General features: G+C 39.5%; 1 protein-coding gene and 1 long non-coding RNA gene across 20 annotated transcripts in view; one reads left to right on the top strand and one right to left on the bottom strand.

The window, feature by feature from the left end:
- LOC131398820 (uncharacterized) overlaps positions 1–11,046 on the bottom strand; it is a 263,140-nt gene extending 252,094 nt beyond the window's left edge. The window contains exon 1 of the long non-coding RNA XR_009216989.1: positions 10,823–11,046. This is a non-coding gene — a long non-coding RNA (uncharacterized LOC131398820). The remainder of the gene's footprint in view (positions 1–10,822) is intronic.
- The window catches only part of MYO3A (myosin IIIA), a 227,002-nt gene that overhangs the window by 163,912 nt on the left and 41,852 nt on the right, over positions 1–21,238 (top strand). For 12 of the 19 annotated variants that reach the window (XR_009216986.1, XM_058532614.1, XM_058532613.1 and 9 more), the window contains 4 exons: positions 4,076–4,155; positions 11,365–11,442; positions 14,299–14,504; positions 21,104–21,157. Coding sequence is in view for 18 of the 19 variants with exons in the window: in XM_058532614.1 (XP_058388597.1) it covers positions 4,076–4,155; positions 11,365–11,442; positions 14,299–14,504; positions 21,104–21,157 (418 nt within the window). In the remaining variant the exon portion in view is untranslated. Of the gene's footprint in view, positions 1–2,468; positions 2,617–4,075; positions 4,156–11,364; positions 11,443–12,860; positions 13,609–14,298; positions 14,505–21,103; positions 21,158–21,238 lie in introns of those variants that run through there. The other 7 variants (XM_058532615.1, XM_058532618.1, XM_058532628.1 and 4 more) reach the window with 5 other exon arrangements.

The raw sequence follows: 21,238 nt of genomic DNA on the forward strand, positions 1-21,238 counted from the left end.
CTTGGGTGGAATGTTCTGTAAATGTCAATTAGGTCAACTTGATAGAAAGTATTGGTCAAGTCTTCTGTATCCTTACAGGTTTTCTCTCTCCTGGTTCTATCAATTACTGAGGGAAGGGTTTTGAAATATGACCATAATTGTCAGTTTATCTATTTTGCCTTTCATTTCTATCAAGTTTTGCTTCATGTATTTTTAAGGTCTATTATTGGGTGCATAAACATTTAGAATTGTTATAGCTGCTTGATGAATAGACCCCTTTATTATTATTAAATGACCCTTTTTACCCTTGGTAATATTCTTTGTTCTGAAATCTACTTTGCCTGATATTAATATGAAGACTCCAGCTTTCTTATGTTTAGGGGTTGAATGGTAAATCGTTTTTTATACTTCTAATTTCAACTTATTTTTGTGTGTATGTTTAAAGTGGGTTTTTATAGACAGCATATAGTTGGGCCTTGCTTTTTTAAATCTTATTTGACAATCTCTGTCTTTTAATTGGGGTGATCAGACCATTTACATTTAATATGATTAATGATATGATTGGGTTTGACTCTGCCACCTTGCTATTTGTTTTCTATTGGTTGCATCTGGTTTTTTGACCCGGGCTTCACCTGGGTTCCCCTTCCTACACTGCAGCATAAAACGTCTTCAGTCAGAAAGCTGGGGTAATCACAGGGCTCACCTCATTTGTTTCCCCTCTCAGGGATGGATGTCCTATACTGCTTGATGCACAATGTATAAAAACTGGTGTTCCTAGACAAATACTGTGTAATTCCATTTATATGAGGTGCTTAGAGTAGTCAGTCATAGAGACAAAAAGTAGAATGGTGGTTGCCAGGGTCTAGGGGTGGGAGGAACGGAGAGTTAGTATTTTAATGTGTATAGAGTTTCAGTTTTACAAGATGAAAGAGTTATGGAGATGGATGGTGGTCATGGTTGCACAACATAATGAATATATTTAGTACCACTGAACTTTACACTTAAAAATGGTTAAGGGGGCTGGCCCCATGGCCTGGTGGTTAAGTTAAGCGTGCTCCGCTTTGGCAGCCCAGGTTTGCAGGTTCGGATCCTGGGCGTGGACCTACACCACTCATCACGTGCTGTGGTGGCAACCCACATACAAAATAGACGAAGATTGGTAGGGATGTTAGCTCAGGGCTAATCTTCCTCAAGCAAAAAAAGAGGAAGATTGGCAACAGATGTTAGCTCAGGGCAAATCTTCCTCAGGAAAAAAAATGGTTAAGATGCTAAATTTTATGTTATGTGTATTTTACTACAATAAAAAAATGGAAAGAAAAAAAACTACTGTTCCATATACTTTGTATGTTTTTTTAGTTGTTTCAGTTAATTCAATCTGTGTTACTTGATCTCGCCCAGAAGTAAGAGTCTTCCGTTTTGATTTTAGCAATAGCCATCTCTTTCTATATCCACCAACAGCATCTATGCATCTAATTTCACGTTTTCCACCCTTATCAAATATGCAGCCAGGTTCTCGATACTATGTTATGTCTCCTGACTATGAGCAGAACAGTGTCTAGTTGGCCGGGGACAAGAGAAGCACTTCATAGTCAAAGGTGTTTCAGTAACTGAGAACTTCCAAGCTATTAAAGGCATTTGGGTTTTATATTCACTTAGATGTGCAAACATATAATAATAATAATAGATAACTTTGTTTAGAGATTGCAGTGTGCTAGGCACTGTGCTGAGTACTTTTCTTTACTCCTAAGAACAACGTTATAAGGAGGTGCTACTTTTACAGATGAGATGTCGAGGCTTGGAAATGCTGGGCAGCTTTCCTAACATTACCCCACTGGGAAGTCTTAGAAGTAGTCTTGAAAGTTCAGGTTCTTCAATTCTACATTATTATTTTAGAATCTCCAAGATTCTAAAATAACCGTGGCCCTTTGCATGTGTGACTTCAAATATGAAATATAGTTTAGCCATTATTAGGAGAAAATGCACCACAATTCCTGCAGCTCACATCTCTAGTTTGGTTTATCACAGGTTTCTTCATCAGGCCAACTATAAAAGGAAACTGGATATATTTTCTGAAATTAAGATCTGCTCATTTTAGTTCCTGTTGATATGCACAGATGAATTTTTAAAAGGCTTTGTTTATTTTGTTGTTAAATAATTTGATGACTAGTGTATAAATTTTGTTACAGTGAAATTATTAATCCTTGACTGAGTTTCTCCTACTTTTTAAGTTTCCAAATAAACTTAAAACTTTAGTTCTTATTTGGCTAATATTAAGTCATGGTATCTATTAAGTAATGGGTCTATCCTAATTAATGTGAACTTTGTGTATTCATCATGCTTCCAAGAAACTTCCAAGTCTGTGGTAACTTTTTTCCAAAACTTTCCCTGGTAATCCTTAAAAAAAAAGAGAGAGAGAACAATAAGTGAAATTCCTGCAGTTGCCCCTCTGAAGGTCACCTGTTACTCTCTGTCCACTCTGCTGGCCTCAGTAAGTTCCACACTTGGAGACTCAAGAGTGCAGTATGCAGTCTCAGCCCAGCACGAAAGTCATCACACACACCCATCTCAGCACTTTTCCTGGAGGAACGAGGGAAGGGGGACCTGAGCAGAGCAGAGGCACTGCCAGCCACAACCCAGGTAGCCTTCTTTCCTGCACCATCTCAGAGCCAGTCTTTTGCAACCACAAAGAATGTGAAGGATTGGCCAGACACATGTCACCTCTATTTATCACCTAAAAGAATAAGAGTGGATTGCAACTATTACATGCAACTATCTAGTGGGGCTTTGGGGAAAAAAAAAGAGGAGGATTGGCAATGGATGTTAGCTCGGAGCCGGTCTTCCTCAGCAAAAAGAGGAGGCTTGGCATGGATATTAGCTCAGGGCTGATCTTTCCCCCACCAAAAAAAAAAAAAAAAGGGCCGGCCCCGTGGCTTAGCGGTTAAGTGCTGGCGCTCCACTACTGGCAGCCCGGGTTTGGATCCCGGGCGCGCACCAACGCACCGCTTCTCTGGCCACGCTGGGGCCGCATCCCACATACAGCAACTGGAAGGGTGTGCAACTATAACATACAACTATCTACTGGGGCTTTGGGGAAAAACAAGGAGGAGGATTGGTGATAGATGTTGGCTCAGGGCCGGTCTTCCTCAGCAAAAAAAGGAGGAGGATTGGCATGGATGTTACTTCAGGGCTGATCTTCCTCACAAAAAAAAAAAAAAAAAAGAATGAGAGTGAAGAAAAATAATCTTTCTGAAGTGGTACTGAATTCTGGAGATATTTTGAATATTGATATTAGGATGATAAACTCTTGGATTGTGGGTTGGTTAAGTTAATTGTGCTTGGTTAGGGGTGGGAGACGCGTGAAAGTGAACTAATATTTCTAGGCACCTACCATGTGCCACACATACTATCACATATCAAAATTCTGTGAGATAGGCCTCATTATCCCCATTTTATAGATTCAAACTGCAACTCAGAGATTAAGTAAATGATCCATGGGCAACACAATTTAAGTATTACGGCTGGTATTCAAACCCAGGTCTTCCTGGCTTCCAAGGCCGTAATCTTTTCACTACATCGTAATTTTTTCACAGCCTTGGGTTGTGTACTTTTATTTAACCCTAGCACCAGGCGCGTATTTCTGAATGTTAGGTTGAAAATGTCCGTTGTTGTCAACTACACTTGATTTGTTTATAACCACTTCATGTGAATTAATGATCCGTATGATTTTTAAGGCCCATTGTAAAGCTTACTTTTGCATTAAAGAAAATCTCGTATGCCATTTAACAAACACAAAAAAGAAGCAAATTGGTCCCTTTATCATAATCACCCCTATATCTTGTAGCAATTAAAAGGAAATCCAGCATTTACTCTACCTTTTCTTTTCTCCAAGCTGGAGTTTTTCTGAATTTAAAATTTGTTACAAATTTTCACATAATATTATTTTATCCCTAAGTTTCTCAATAAATAGTTAACCAAGCATGTGGGTCTGAATATTATGGGGTCAGCAATGCTTAATTTAACATTTAAGTAAATGGGGTCAATCTTCTAGCCATTAAGGATTCGAAAAGGTATATTAATTTTATCTCCATTGCCACAGGTAATCTGCCACATTCTAAAACTCAAAATATAGCAAACTATCAAATGAGGACTTCGGAAAAATCAATCAACCTGAAAAAGGTAAGAAAATGCATTTTTCATGGCAGTGATTCTAAGAATCTAACCTTTACCGTGGCAACATTTGTGTGCTCCTAAAAATGAACAACGTTTTCCTTAGTTTTTCTCCCTCTGATCTTTTTTTTTTGCTTAAACAAATATTTATGTTTGTATTACCGCTAGTCACCAAAATAATCATGCATTTTTTTTTTAATTTTTTGTTTATTGCAGTAACATTGGTTTATAACATTGTATAAATTTCAGGTGTACATCATTATACTTCTATTTCTGCATAGATTACATCATGTTCACCACCCAAATACTAATTACAACCCATCACCACACACATATGCTGAATTATCCCTTTCACCCTCCTCCCTCCCCCCTTTCCCCTCTGGTAACGACCAATCCAATCTCTGTCTCTATGTGTTTGTTTATTGTTGTTATTATCTACTACTTAATGAAGGAAATCATATGGTATTTGACCTTCTCCCTCTGACTTATTTCACTTTGCATAATACCATCAATGTCCATCCATGTTGTCACAAATGCCTGGATTTCATCATTTCTTATGGCTGAGTAGTATTCCATTGTGTATATATATCACATCTTCTTTATCCATTCGTCCCTTGATGGGCATTTAGGTTGCTTCCAAGTCTTGGCTATTGTGAATAACGCTGCAATGAACACAGGGGTGCATGTACCTTTACAAATTGGTGTTTTCAAGTTCTTTGGATAAATACCCAGCAGTGGAATAGCTGGATCATATGGTAGTTCTATCCTTGATTTTTTGAGGAATCTCCATATTGTTTTCCATACTGGCCGCACCAGTTTGCACTCCCACCAGCTGTGTATGAGAGTTCTCTTCTCTCCACATCCTCTCCAACACATGTTGTTTCTTGTCTTGTTAACTATAGCCATTCTGACGGGCGTGAGGTGATATCTCATTGTAGTTTTGATTTGCATTTCCCTGATAGTTAATGATTTTGAACATCTTTTCATGTGTCTGTTGGCCATCTGTATATCTTCTTTGGAGAAATGTCTGTTCAGGTCATTTGCCCATTTTTTAGTTGGGTTGTTAGTTTTTTTGTTGTTGAGATGCATGAGTTCTTTATATATTTTGGAGATTAAGCCCTTATCAGATGTATGGTTTGCAAATATCTTCTCCCAATTGTTAGGTTGTCTTTTCGTTTTGTTGATGGTTTCCTTTGCTGTGCAGAAGCTTTTTAGTTTGATGTAGTCCCATTTGTTTATTTTTTCTATTGTTTCTCTTGCCCGGTCAGACATGGTGCTTGAAAATATGTTGCTAAGACCGATGTCAAAGAGCGTACTGCCTATGTTTTCTTCTAGAAGTTTCATAGTTTCAGGTCTTACATTCAAATCTTTAATCCATTTGGAGTTAATTTTTGTGTATGGTGTAAGGTAAGGGTCTACTTTCATTTTTTTGCATGTGGCTATCCAGTTTTCCCAACACCATTTGTTGAAGAGACTTTCTTTTCCCCATTGTATGTTCTTGGCTCCTTTGTCAAACATTAGCTGTCCATAGATGTGTGGGTTTATTTCTGGGCTTTCAATTCTATTCCATTGATCTGTGTGTCTGTTTTTGTGCCAGTACCATGCTGTTTTGGTTACTATAGCTTTGTAGTATATTTTGAAATCAGGGAGTGTGATACCTCCAGCTTTGTTCTTTTTTCTCAGGATTCCTTTAGCTATTCGGGGTCTTTTGTTGTTCCATATAAATTTTAGGATTCTTTGCTCTATTTCTGTGAAAAATGTTGTTGGAACTTTGATAAGGATTGCATTGAATCTATAGATGGCTTTAGGAAGTATGGACATCTTAACTATGTTAATTCTTCCAATCCAAGAGCACGGGATATCTTTCCATTTCTTTGTGTCTTCTTCAATTTCTTCCAGCAATGTTTTATAGTTTTTGGTGTACAGATCTTTCACCTCTTTGGTTAAGTTTATTCCTAGGTATTTTATTCTTTTTGTTGCAATTGTGAATTGGATTGTATTCTTAATTTCTCTTTCTGCTACTTCATTGTTAGTGTACAGAAATCCAACTGATTTTTGTATGTTGATTTTGTATCCTGCAACTTTACCATATTCGTTTATTACTTCTAAGAGTTTTCTGGTGGATTCTTTAGAGTTTTCTATATATATAATCATGTCATCTGCAAGTAGTGACAGTTTCACTTCTTCCTTTCCAATTTGGATCCCTTTAATTTCTTTCTCTTGCCTGATTGCTCTGGCTAGGACTTTCAGTACTATGTTAAATAGGAGTGGTGACAGTGGGCATCCTTGTCTGGTTCCTGTTCTTAGAGGGATAGGTTTCAGTTTTTCACCATTGAGGATGATATTAGCTGTGGGTTTCTCATATATGGCCTTTATTATGTTGAGGTACTTTCCTTCTATCCCCATTTTATTCAGAGTTTTTATCATAAATGGATGCTGTATCTTGTCAAATGCTTTCTCTGCATCTATTGAGATGATCATGTGATTTTTATTCTTCATTTTATTAATGTGGTGTATCACGTTGATTGATTTGTGAATGTTAAACCATCCCTGCATCCCTGGAATAAATCCCACTTGATCATGGTGTATAATCTTTTTAACGTATTGTTGTATGCAATTTGCTAGTATTTTGTTGAGGATTTTTGCATCGATGTTCATCAGTGATATTGGCCTGTAATTTTCTTTTTTTGTGTTGTCCTTGTCTGGTTCTGGTATCAGGGTAATGTCGGCTTCATAGAATGAGTTAGGGAGCTTCCCTCCCTCCTCAATTTTTTGGAAGAGTTTGAGAAGGATAGGTATTAAGTCTTCTTTGAATGTTTGGTAGGATTCCCCAGGGAAACCGTCTGGTCCTGGACTTTTATTTTTGGGGAGGTTTGTGATTACCGTTTCGATCACCTTACTGGTGATTGGTCTATTCAAATTCTCTAGTTCTTCTTGATCCAGTTTTGGAAGGTTGAATGATTCTAAGAATTTATCCATTTCTTCCAGATTGTCAAATTGGTTGGCATATAGCTTTTCATAGTCTTCTCTTATAATCTTTTGTATTTCTGAGGTGTTTGTTTTAATGTCTCCTCTTTCATTTCTGATTTGACTTATTTGTGCCTTCTCTCTTTTTTTCTTGGTGAGTCTTGCTAAAGGTTTGTCAATTTTGTTTATCTTTTCAAAGAACCAGCTCTTGGTTTTATTAATTTTTTCTATGTTTTTTTGGTCTCTATTTCATTTATTTCTGCTCTGATTTTTATTATTTCCCTTCTTCTACTGATTTTGGACTTGGTTTGTTCTTCTTTTTCCAGTTCCTTTAGGTGCATTGTTAGATTGTTTATTTGAGATTTTTCTTGTTTATTGAGATAGGCCCGTATTGCTATAAACTTCCCTCTTAGAACCGCTTTTGCTGTATCCCATATATTCTGGCATGTTGTATTTTCATTTTCATTTGTCTCCAGGTATTTTTTGATTTCTTCTTTGATTTATTCATTGACCCAGTGGTTGTTCAGTCGCATTTTGTTTAATCTCCACGTATTTGTGGCTTTTCTGATTTTCTTCCTATAGTTGATTTTTAGTTTCATACCGTTGTGGTCAGAAAAGATGCTTGGTATTATTTCAATCCTCTTAAATTTATGGAGACTCGTTTTGTGGCCTAATATGCGATCCATCCTGGAGAATGTTCCATGTGCATTTGAAAAGAACGTGTATTCTTCGGTTTTTGGATGGAATGCTCTGTATGTATCTACTAGGTCCATCTGTTCTAGTGTGTCGTTTAAGGCCAATGTTTCCTTGTTGATCTTCTGTTTGGATGATCTATCCGTTGGTGTAAGTGGAGTGTTAAAGTCCCCTGCTATTATTGAGTTACTCTCTATTTCTGTTTTTATGTCTGTTAATAATTGCTTTATATATTTAGGTGCACCTACATTGAGTGCATAGATATTTACAAGTGTTATATCCTCTTGTTGGATTGTTCCCTTGATCATTATGTAATGCCCTTCTTTGTCTCTTTTTACAGTTTTTGTTTTAAAGTCTATTTTGTCTGATATGAGTACTGCTACCCCAGCTTTCTTTTCATTGACATTTGCATGGAGTATCTTTTTCCATCCCTTCAGTTTCAGTTTGTGAGTGTCTTTAGGTCTGAAGTGTGTCTCTTGCATGCAGCATATATATGGGTCTTGTTTTTTAATCCAATCAGCCACCTTATGCCTTTTAATTGGAGCATTTAGTCCATTGATGTTTAAAGTAGCTATTGATAAGTATGTACTTACTGCCATTTTTTAACTTTTTTTTTTTCTCAGTGTTTTAGTAGTCCTTTTCTGTTCCTTTCTTCTTCTATACAGAATTGATGGTCTCTTTAGTTTGACCTCTGTCTGAAAGCTCTACTCTTTAATTCCCCTCCTTCCTCCTTTTATGTTTTTGGTATCATATCTAACATCTTTCTTGTGCATTTGTATCCATTTCCATGTTCTTATCATGGAAATAGATAATTTTTCCTATTTGTGGTCTTCTCTTTTCCCCTTAAATCAGTCCCTTTAACATTTCTTGGAGCACTGGTTTCTTGTTAACAAACTCCTTTAATTTTTGCTTGTCTGGGAAATTTTGGATCTCTCCTTCCATTTTGAATAATAACCTTGCTGGGTAGAGTATTCTTGGCTGTAAGTTTTTTCCTTTTAGCACTTTAAATATATCATGCCACTCTCTTCTAGCCTGTAAGGTTTCTGCTGAGAAGTCAGCTGATAGCCTCATGGGGTTTCCTTTGTATGTAACTTGACTTTCTCTTGCGGCTTTTAGGATTCTCTCTTTAATTCTGGACATTTTGATTATGATGTGTCTTGGTGTGGGCCTCTTTGGGTTTATCTTGTTTGGGGCTCTCTGTGCTTCCTGTACCTGGATGTCTGTTTCCTTCCTTAGGTTAGGGAAGTTTTCGTCTATTATTTCTTGAAATAGATTCTCTGCCCCTTTGTCTCACTCGTCTCCTTCTGGGACACCTATAACACGAATGTTAGTGTGCTTGATGTTGTCCCAGAGGTCCCTTAGACTGTCCTCACTCTTTTTAATTCTTTTCTCTTTTACCTGTTCAGCTTGAGTAATTTCTTCTAGTCTTTCGTCCAGCTCACAGATCCGTTCTTCTGTATCCTCTACTCTGCTTTTGAGTCCCTCTAGTGAATTTTTCATTTCCAGTATTGTATTCTTCATTTCTGATTGGTTCTTTTTTATATCTTCTATTTCTTTGTTGACATTCTCACTGAGTTCATCTATTCTTCTCGCCACATCAATGAGCATCCTTAACACTCTTAGTTTGAACTCTCTGTCGGGTAGGTTGCTCATTTCTGTTTCACTTAGTTCCTTTTCTGGGGTTTTGTCCTGTTCCCTTACTTGGAATGTATTCTTTTGTCTCCTCATTTTGCCTCTTTCCCTGTGCTTGTGTCTACGTATTAGGTAGGTCAGCTACGTCTCCTGCTCTTGGATAGGTGACCTTATATAAGTGATGCCTTAGGAGGCTTCCAGTGTGCTTCCCTCAGTTCTCAATGTTCCAGGGGAGACCCCTATGTGGGCTCGTGTGTCCTTCTGTCGTGGCCTGTTTGCTCTCCCTGTAGGTGCCCAGGGAGGCCGAGTTATGCTCCTGGCCAGCTGTTGTAATGCTCAGCTGCTTGTAGTTGTTGCGGACCCTTCAGTCTCTTTATCACGTGTGGGGAGCCCCAGCATAGTTGGCTACAAGTTCTAATACCACATTTGTGTTGCAGTATTTCTTTTAAGCGAGTAGGCCCCTAGCGTGGCAGGTTGTTAGGCTCGGGGATTACAATTGCCATAAGCCTCCAGCCTTTGGGTCTCTTGTCAGTTCTCTGAGGATTGCAGCTTGGTGGAGCTGGCCTCAGGCATGCACCCAATTGTTTCAGGCTTTGGAAGGTGGGGCAAACCCCCTATGTGGGTCTTTGAGAAGCACAAGTCTTCTGCAGCTGACAAGCCCTGCCACCCACAGGTCCACACACACAGTCAACACAGTCCTGCCCCATGTGCGTGCCCCGACCTCCCGAAGTGAACCCAGTCTCTCCACCGCAGGAGCCCCACACACTCCACCACCACCCCATACTCTCCACCCACTCCTTGTGCACGCCCTGCCCCGCTGAGTTAGGCTCAGTTGCCAGGCTGCAGAGAATCCAGTCACCAATCTATGCAGGCCCACACGTTGCCTGAGGGCTTGTTGGGTGGGGCCAGTCTCTGAGGTGGGCTGCCTGCCCTGGCTGAGCTGGATTAAATCAGTGCTCTAGCGGGTGGGGCAGACCCTGGGCTAGCAGGCCCCAGGGAGAACTCCAATGGCGTCTGTGTCAGCACGCCCACACCAGGCCACAACAATGGCCACCACCAATGTCCCAGTCCCTGGAGAGGTCTCACCCCTCACCGAGATGCACTCAGGGCCTATCAAGTGAGTCTCTTTTCACCAAAGCACTGTGCACCTTTCTGTCTGGTGATTTTAGGATGCTTTCTGAGATGGGTGAGTTTGCGCACGGGCCCTTTAAGAGCCAGTTTTAGTTTCTTTGTGAACCAGGTTTTCTGGGGGTGCTCCCCAGTATTTTAGTAGCAGGCACAGTCAGATATTATGCCGCTGGTCTCGATTGTGCTGGGTCCACAAAATGCCCCCAGCGGGGGCGCTCCCGGCTCAGGGCCCCGCGCCTCCAGGGAGGCTGCGTACCTGTGGGCTGCTCCCGGCGGCCGTGAAGCTGGCGGCTTGTGAAGGCGGCGTTTCTCCTCTCCAGAAGGGAGTCTCTGCCTCTTCTACCTCAGTTAGGATTGTCCGTTGTTGTAGGAGTTCCTCTTATCCAGTTTTCAGTTCTGTCTCAGGGGTAATTTTTCCACGAGTAGTTGTAAATTGGCTGTGTCCGCGGGAGGAGGTGAGTTCCGAGTCTGCCTACGCCGCCATCTTGAGTTCCCTCCTACCATGCATTTCTGATATATTCCTAACTCATCATTTATAGCTAGTTTTACTGTTACACTAAGACCAACTAAAATGTATTAGCTAAGATCAGAGATAATCGCATTCTATGCCAGACCAATTCAAATTCCAATGAAACTGACAAAACAATTACCTTAAGGTAAAAATGTCAGTGACATTTTGTTATTTTGTGTATTTGAATGCGTGGACTGTGATAACTTGAGGGAAAATTCCTCATGCTCCCTGTAGATCATAAAGTACAATAAGCACTGAAGCATCACTGTCTTCCTTGGTCTTCTTAGGGTGAAACTGGAAAAGCCACACGTCATGCCAGAGAGACGACCAACATGAAAACACAAACAGTTGCATCTTATTTCAGAGTAAGATATTAAATTATGATGTGTTGTGCTTAGGAATGTTATTTATTCTGAATGAGAGTTACAGATTAAAAGCTAGTAGCAAATATCAGAGTGCTATCAGCAAAAGAGAGTTTTAAATGTATTTTATTTTCTATTTGTTAGATACATGACACATTAGAATATACAGTAAAAAATTTGTGGATTGGTGTACTTTGATATTTTACCTATAAAATTATTATATACCATGTCGATCATAATGGAGTCCTACACCTTGATTAAAATTTGTCCATAGACACAAATGCATTCCCGCTAGAATAAAACCTAAAAGGATTTTTAATTTGATGCTATGATAACTATCAATTCTTCTTCCCACTCCTGGATGATTTTATGATAGACAGATAGGACAAGGGTGAGCGTCCATCTCCATTCCATATCTCCCTACACATAGACGGGCTGAAAACCTCAAAAGAAAAATAGGACTGATGTAGGAATAGTGCAAGGAGAAGGGACACCAGGGAAACACAGTAACATGCCAAGGAAGTGAGTCACTGTGTCCTTAGCATAGAATCAAGGTGACCTTTATTCCTTGGACACTATGAGAGAAAGAAAGGACGAAAAGCCCTTATGTTCTCTGTGTTCTGGAGAACTCTAGATAACTTTGCCCTCATTATTGGTTCTGGTTGTTTATCTCTTTTGATAAAATCATATTAACCAGCCAATGAAAATACCACTTAAAACTTGGAAATTATTAATAATTATACAGTCAAGTGCCACATAACAACGTTTTGTTCAACAGTGGACCACCTATATAACAGTGGTCCCATAAGATTAGTACCAGATAGCCTAGGTGTGTAGTGGGCTACACCATCTAGGTCTGTAGGTACACTCTATCGTGTTCACACAACAGTGAAATCGCCTAACACATTTCTCTGAATATATCCCCGTTGTTAAGCAACGCATGACTGTAATTTACTGTGGGGGATGAGGAAGAGACTGGGTTAGACTTACTCTAAGTGTTCAATGAATAAATCCAGTTCCCTAATAGACTCACAAAATACTTTTAAAACTAATTGGATAGTTTTATTAAGTATTTTTTGAGTCCTAAGCTCATAGGAGACAGTGTGTGCTTAATCATCTTTGAGTAGCACCTAGTACATTTATATGCTTAATATCTCCCATTTGTGCTGGTACATTCACCTTACATCAGGACTGCAGCACGGCTGAACCACAGACAGTGCCTACCGTCAGATTATTTTCTTTTTTCACGTGAGCTATCCAGATCATTATCATACCACTGTTGTAGACATCAAACACTGTGTATATCTTTACATCATTAGTCCTTATAAAGTCGTCTTACTCCTCAGGCTGAAGTGAAAAGCGACAGAAGATAATTCCATGTAGTATGTAATATATTTCAAAAGTTATTTTTCATTCTGCAGAGAAAAATGAACGTAGTAACACTCTGCCTTGGTCCCTGAGAAAAACCGATGCCTAAATTACAGTAAGCTCTTGCTTAGAATGCCACCTTTGTATCTCCAGTGCCCGGCAGATCTTTTCGTGACTAAAGGAATGATGACTCACAGATAAATGTAATGAAGAAGGGCTCCAAAATGGCAGACCCAACTGTTTGAAGAAGATCACATCTGAGGCTCGGTGCCCAAGAGGAAGCCATGCAAATCCAGTGCTTTGTCAGTTCCAGTATTCAGTTTGCACTGGCTTTGTAGCTGTCAGCTTTTATATTTCCAACACTAAAAGAGATCCAGCTGTCAACAGCTATCTATGTCCATACATTTATTATCTTGCCAATAAATTGTAATCCTGGCCTTTGACAAATTAGTTTTCTGGGATTCCACTTTTAGTGGAACCGTGATTATCCTAATGTAGTGTACTTAGTTGTCCAATAATTGGCTACTGTTTTAATAAGGTATTGCTGCAGAATACAGTTTTCATATCTATGCGATTAAAAAACTTCTAAAATAAATAAGAAAATTATCAAACTAGAGCAGATTAGAGTACTTAAATGGATTTTCTTCTTTTTATGACTATGTCCTAATTTTAAACTGCATTAACTTCTCAGTCCTTATTTTAAACTAGGAGATGATTCTGACAGAGTTTAAAATGTTTACTTGCATACTTTCTATAAAGAAAGAATTGGTTGGGGGCCGGCCCCGTGGCTTAGTGGTTAAGTGCACGCGCTCCGCTATTGGCAGCCCGGGTTCGGATCCCGGGCACGCACCGACGCACAGCTTGTCCGGCCATGCTGAGGCCGCGTCCCACATACAGCAACTAGGAGGATGTGCAGCTATGACATACAACTATCTACTGGGGCTTTGGGGAGAGAAAGGGGAAAAGAAAAAAAAAGGAGGAGGATGGGCAATAGATGTTAGCTCAGGGCCGGTCTTCCTCAGCAAAAAAAAAGGAGGAGGATTGGCATGGATGTTAGCTCAGGGCTGATCTTCCTCACAAAAAAAAAAAAGAAAGAGTTGGACGAGGAAATTAATAGTATAAGCAGGAAACCAGATTGTGTGCCTAAATATTGTCATTCAGCAAGTCTCTCTAAGAGGATATAATTACTTATAAACAAACTGTATAAAAAATAATCTTATCAATTAAAGTTGCCTTAAGAATTTATAGGCAATCTTTTAATAGCTAAGTTTCTAGTTATTGCATCTACATTTTTATGAGTAAATCTGTATTTTTTAAAGATAAACTATAAATAAAATTTCCATTAATGCAGATTTCTCTCCATTTACTATGAATTAGCATAAGCATTTGTAACATTGAGCTTTCAGATTTTATTCTTATAATAAAAAGAAAGACTGCAAGTTAGGTTTTTGTATGCTACACTGGGAAATTTATTTTTGTTGTATATTATAGTATTCCTTGATGGATTTGTTATCTAAAATGGTGGTGGGCCAACCTCATTTCGTCCGTTGCATCAAACCAAATAACGAACGTCAGGCAAGAAAATATGACAAAGAGAAAGTCTTGCTACAGCTTCGCTACACAGGAATTCTGGAAACAGCAAGAATTCGAAGGCTAGGATACTCACATCGGATACTTTTTGCTAACTTTATAAAGCGGTATGTGGACTTCTTTTTAGGTTTCCATGTACAGTTTGTATAAAAATTGTTCAGAAGAATTATAGGAAACAAAATAGGAAAGAGAATTACTTAGGTGTCCTAGGAGGGAGACATTTTGTTCATGCAAATGATTATGTATTGAGAGAGAAGGTAACTATTCACTGGGGCTGGAAGTTTCTGTTGGCAGCCGGGAGATCCTATGAGGTAGCACAGGGTGCATGTCATAGGCAGCATGATGGAGAGGCCTGAGCTTCTGTACTGAGGAGCTGGAGGATTCGGTCCTCACTCTAGCTCTGCCACTAGCCATGTGACCATGGGCCTGTGCCAGTGATTCTCAGCGAGGGGAGATTTTGCCCCTCAAAGGTCATTTGTTAATGTCTGGAGACATTTTTGGATGTCACAACTGGTGGGATGGGGGTTTGCTGCGGGCATCTAGGGAGTAGAGGCCAGGGACCCTGCTAAACATCCTAAAATGCACAGGACAACCCCCCACAACAAATAATTATCCAGCCTAAAATGTTAACAGGACCGAGGTTGAGAAACCCAGGCCTGTACGGAAGCTCATCTTCCTCATCTAATAAATCTACCATGACTACCTGATAGAAATGTTATACAGATCAAATGAGATATTATCTCTAAGAGTGATTTAGAAGACATAAAGAATCAATTGGGTATAAGGAGTCCTTTTTAATATTTGAGATTCATGTAAAATGAATTAAGCTATATATTAAATATATTTTATTAAGTAATACATTAGTGATAATACAGAAGTTCAGTATTTTACATATTTAATATTTTACATGCCCATGTTTCTGTTATTTTATCAATTCTATGATTTCTGTTAGCCATTAAACTTGAAATTTCAATTTTCAAAAGTGAAGTCTATTACAATTTTCAGGTGAAACCTAGCATTTGAGAAATTCTCCATATGCAACATTCTCTGGCCTTTTTCAGAGTGTATAAATTAAGAACAAAACAAAGTTTTATGATTGCACAATGAACTGTTATTTCTAACTCCCTCCCCACCAAAACCAAGACCCTTACTAAGTGAAGTGAGAATTCTAATTCTTTTTACAAATTTTCGTGTTTTCAGCAATGTATGGTAGTTCTTGATTTTTTTTTCTTTAGAGACATAGGAAAGAAAAGAAAGGTATTTATTTGGAGCACCTTGAAATAAAGAAAACCCTACCATCTTTTCACGATGGAGAGCAAAATTACATAAATATGGTGACTTTCATATTGGCAAATCCTTTATAGTAGTTTGACAGACTTTAAAACTTCAGGTTTTAGAGTTCCAAAGTACAGCCAGCATCTAATCTCTGACTTCAGTTCTCACAGAGCAGACCCAATTTTATATCCCAAACTAAGAAATTAAAAATAGCAGAATTTCTTTTTGGCCAATAGGTAAATTCTCCATTCGGTACATGAAAGCAGCTAACGCAAAAGTACTTAATACAAAGAAGTTTCAAATTTTAAATTAAAATTTGACCTTATTATCATACTTTTAATTTTTTAAGGGAAGAGTAAATCTTTAACTTACTTAAATATTAATATAGGTAATATTAATGTAATATTAATATAAGTACCCTTAAATTTCAGTGACCTTTTTTTATGTTCAATACACTGTGGAAGACACCAAATTTTAAAGCTGGCTTGATCCTCAAGAATTAACAATCCCATTGGGATTATCAGAGTCATAGACATGGAAAGTTAGTAAACAATGCCAGGTGATATATACCAGGATCTCAGGGAATGGTATACATAGTGTAAGAGTTCAGAGAAGAGAGTGATTATCTCCAGGAGGGCTGTTAAGAGAGAATATCAAGAAAGAAGCCTCAAACTGGGATCTGGTGGTGAGTATGGTTTGTGGAAAACACAGGAAGGGGATTTCTCAGTGTATAGGTTGGTGTGCCAAAAGCTAGAGGGACTTGGATTAGAGTAGATCGGCCGAGTGTCCTGAAGTGACAGAAGATAAGGTGGGATCGGATGGGAAAACTGATCAGGTTAAAATTATAAAGAGAGAGCCTTGAATGCCAGACTAAACTAATAGTTTCAAAGTTATCCATGTTTTTCAATATGGAATGTAAGGAGAACTAAACCTATTTTCTTGATGATGTTGTCGTTGTAAGCAGCTTATTTAGAAGGTCAGAAGTGGGAATAAATTCTTAAATGTATTTCCAAGTCTTGTGCTATTACAGAATAACAAATTACTACATGATAAACGAGGAAGGGAAAAAACTGAGTATACAAAGAACATATGAATAGCTGTTCTGAATACAGGAAGTTCTAGAAATAAAATGCTGTAAATAAAATAAACCTTTTCTCTGTCACTAATTCGAAAGCTGTCATCAATATTGGCATAGACTCTGAGGCAGGCAGAACAATTTGCAAAGGCCCTGTGGAGGTGTAGATAGAACTAAATAACCCTCCTCTGTCCTGCCCTAGCCTCTGACTAACCCTCCTTGTACGATGCAAATTCATCAGACCCTCCCTCTACTCTGTTGTAGATAAACTCCTTTGTTTTGTGACACAGAAATAATCTTAAGGGAAGATACACACCATGAACTTACTTTGCACAAGACACCGGCTTTGGACTGTAGTTATTTCAGATGAACACTTATACTAAGAAGCTACTGAGTTAGCCGCATTTCTCTACTAGGCGCCTATACACAATGCTCTGGCCCTCAGAGCTCTAATACGACCAGAATTTATGGAAGGCAGGAGTATAGTGGAGCAGGTCAGTACACGTGCTTTGAAGTCAGAAAACCCAGGTTTGAATCCCAATTCTGCCACTTACTAAATGTGTGACCTTGTTCAAAGTGACTTGAGTTCTAGAAGCTTCAAGCTTCAGTCACTCTCATCTGCAAAAAGGAATGATGATAATCGTATCTACTTTATATGTGGTTATGAGCATTAAATGAAATAATATATATGAAGTTTAGTGATGGAACCAAATGTCATCAACACAGTAACTATAATTATTTTCATTACTATTTTTGCCTCAGCCCCAAGACCCCAAAATTACTTATACCTACAGTGCTGTGGTCTTGAATCCCACAGTGTAAACTGTGATGCTAACTCAGAAAAAACAAAGCGGACATCAGTATGTTGGCTTCAAAACAAGGGGCACAACAAAGTAGGGGTCTGGGCTTTCCTCCGTAAAGCCATCTGGTCTACCTAGATAGTTATTTCCACAGCAAGTCCCAGAGGCACTTCATTAGTCATTCAACAAACATTTAATTGAGCACCCACTATGTTCCAGTCCTTGAACAAAAAATTAATCCAAAGATTAATAAAAGAGCCTCTGATGTTAAGAAACTCACAGACTAGTTGTGGGAACCGGGATCTAATGATCTACGTTATCCCGCAATGTAATGTAAACCCCAGGGGAAGGGTCTGCTATGTTCACTGCTGTGTCTCAGCACTTAGAAGGGTGCCTGGCACATATTAGGTGCTCCATAAATATTTGTCATATGAATGAAAGGATAGTGGATATTTTTAATAAAGTATGCACAGGGTACTCTGAGAGCATGAAGTGGAGATGGTGGAGGTGAGGAGGAAAGGGGAAGACTTCTTAGATTATAGTTGAAATTCAGATAAAGCAGAGAATCATAAAAATAATGTATAAATGCATACTATAAATATTACATTTTAACTTAGAACATGAACATATATTTATTTTTCAATCTTTTGATATAAGCTTAATTTTTTCTTTGAATAAAAATCCACTAATCAGAGTTTGACTCTTTCTTACATAAGCTATCCATAATCCCTTATTTATGATTTCTTGTTAATATTTCTCGAAGTGAAGCAAGAAATTAAAGATACTTGTGAAATAATCACAGGGCTGAATATTTCTTGATTCTTCTCGTTCTCCTCAACCCTTGTAACAGCTTCATCCACATGTAATTCCACAGTTTTCTAGAATACATCTTTATGGAGGCTTACCAAAGCGTTGGATACAGTTTTATAGAAACGGCTCCCTGGCTTTCCTCATTCCTCACCCATATTTCATCAGTTTACCTGATATCAGTTCACTGAAGATATGTTGAAGAGAGTTTCTAGAATATTGCAAGAGTAGGTCTTCCTTAGGGGAACGAGGAGTGAGGATGGAAGGACATGCAGGCATGGAGAATAACACATACAAAGGCACAGAGGCATGAACAAACATGACCCTTTGGCATAATTTTAAATAAATTTTGTGACTGGAGCTCAAGAGGTCCACGGAAAATGGCGAAGAGTAAGGCTGGAAAGGCCGGCGGGGACGTAGAGCGGGGCAGCTTTCAGACTGGTCATCACGTATGGCAGACGGTGTTACATGACTGCTTTCCCGCAGGTGTGCTCTTCCTGTTGCCCACATTCCCGCTGCTTCCTGCCTCACGTGTTTCCATTACCTGCGCAGCCTCTCAAAGCACCTGTTTGTGCCATCCCAGCTTAGAACCTGGGAAATCCTTGGAAACTTTCAAGTCAAGAAAGGACATGATCCGATTTTCATTTTGTTAAAATAATTCAGCCAGCGCTGTGGAAGTTGGCTAGGGAATGGGGAGAAGGGAGGGAAGATGGCCGTAACCTGTTGGGAGGCAATTGCAGAAGGCAAGGTGAGAAGTGATGAGGAGTAGGTTTAAGGTAATGGCAGTAGGAATAGAGAGAAAGAAATGGCTTCCAGAGAGATTCTTAAGCTTATTGGATATACGGGGTGAAGAACACGGAAGAATCTAGGATGACACACAGATTTCTAGCTTTAGTACCTTTTAAAAAGTGGTGATATGGTTCACAGAGATAGGAACTGGCAGAGGAAAGAAAAGGTGATGAATTTTGCTGAGTTTGGACTGTCTGTAGGATAACCAGGTGGGGGGTAGAGTCGGCAGTCAGAAGTAACGTGTTTAGAGTTTATGTAAACAGGGCTGAAGATGTGGATTTAGGAATCGTCACCTACAGGGAAGCTGTACAGGTAGACGAGACATCTGTGGAGAGAGCTTAGAAAGAAGGGGAACATTGTAGAACACTAGCAGTTAAGCAGCAAGTCTAGATATGGGACATGTCAGGGAGACAGAGGGAGGAGGAAAAGCAGGGGCACAGGGCGGGAGGGAAACCTTGGGGACACTCTCAAGACAGAGAGAGTGGTCAACAATATCAAACGCTGCAGAAAGAACACTTACGATGAGGATGGAAGACAACCCTTTAGATTTCGTCACTATAAGATCATATGTGATTAAGCAATAGTCTTTATTACTATATGATTAAACAAGATTCCAAGACCTGAGGAGTGATGGGAAGCAGAGACATGGAGATGGTTATTTTAAACAATCTTTCAATTTATCTATAAAGCTAGTGGGCGATATTGAGTCATTTCAGGTAAGAGAGACTTAGGGGGTTGGTTTTGTACTAAACGGAAGGAGCCAAAGAGAGAAGTGAGATTGAAAATATACGGAAGAGAAGAGGAGGAGGAGACGGCATCTTGAACACAGGCAGATGGAGAGTGAATATCTCCTCCTCTGAAGGAGGAGATCGTGGGCAAATGAATTTGCAGTCGGGGAAGAAGTCGGTGGAGCTCATATCTGGTGGCCTCTAGTAAAATAGGAGACAAGCTTATCTGCTGAGAGCGGTGTGGGGCGCAGGGGCGGGTGGGAGACTTGAAGAGGGCAGGAGAGATTAAATAGCTGTTGTGAGAATCGAGTGAGGAAAGTGGCCGTGGACACCAGCCAGGACTCCGAGCATCCTTGTGGGCCCAGCTGAATCAGGAAACACACAGGGGAGCACACTGTGGATGAAGGGTGATTTTCTCTGGCAGTGCTCCAAACCCTGACATGACAGCGGAGAAACAGCTGATTGCACGGTCCAGGTTTGCATGTTTGCAGAGCATGCACAACAAAAGAACAAGAGTGAGAGAGTCAGGGAGCTCACTAAGGGTGGCTCATGAGATGAACCGTGAGATCCTGGCTGGATCCAGAAGGAAGTGAAGCCAGGAGATGGCTGGTAGGCTGAGAGGGCAGAGTAGCTACTCAGTCGCTACATAGTGTCGGTGAGCAAGTTTTTATTCCTCAGGTGGGCACACTCCCTGAGGTTATTTGCACAGACACCAAAAGCTCTGATCATCACTTCCTTCTACACCATTCTAGGCCAGCATTTTCCAAGGAGCCAACAGAAGCTGGTTCATCTGCAGATTTAACGGGATGAAACTTGGTAGAGCTGGAATGTATTGTCTTTAGAGGTTTTATCTACAGGCTTGTTTTTAGATGAGGAAATTATACCTAAAGAGGTTCCATGATATGTCCAAGTTTACACAGATAATTAGTCAAGACTAGAACTCAGCTCTCCTGCGTCTCAGTACATTACTCCCCATTTAATCATGCCACTCAGTCTTCTACATATCAGGGCCTCTGTTTTGAAATTCCAAACCTACCCAAACTTGCTGCTCTGTTTCCTCTGGACTTTCAGGTTCATCTTGCACCAAGAAATTCTTCCTTTAATTCGCCCTTTTCCCCCATTAGACTTTGTGGTTAGTCTGAAAAACTTGTGGCCTCTTTCAGTTCTCTCCTGCGTTAACTAACCCCTTACTCACTTCCTACCCTCAATTACTGATGTTCTTGAACCAATAGAGAAAAACTCCAGCCAGAGACACAGCGTACCTCAAGGAAACACAACGATGGAAGGTGTGTATACAGTGGTGGGAAGGTTGCAAAATTAAACTCTTTCCTCCAATTTTAAGATCAGCTTCCAATGTTTTTATGAAG

Source organism: Diceros bicornis, chromosome 36 (genome assembly GCF_020826845.1).
Source record: "Diceros bicornis minor isolate mBicDic1 chromosome 36, mDicBic1.mat.cur, whole genome shotgun sequence".
Taxonomy (NCBI): domain Eukaryota; kingdom Metazoa; phylum Chordata; class Mammalia; order Perissodactyla; family Rhinocerotidae; genus Diceros; species Diceros bicornis.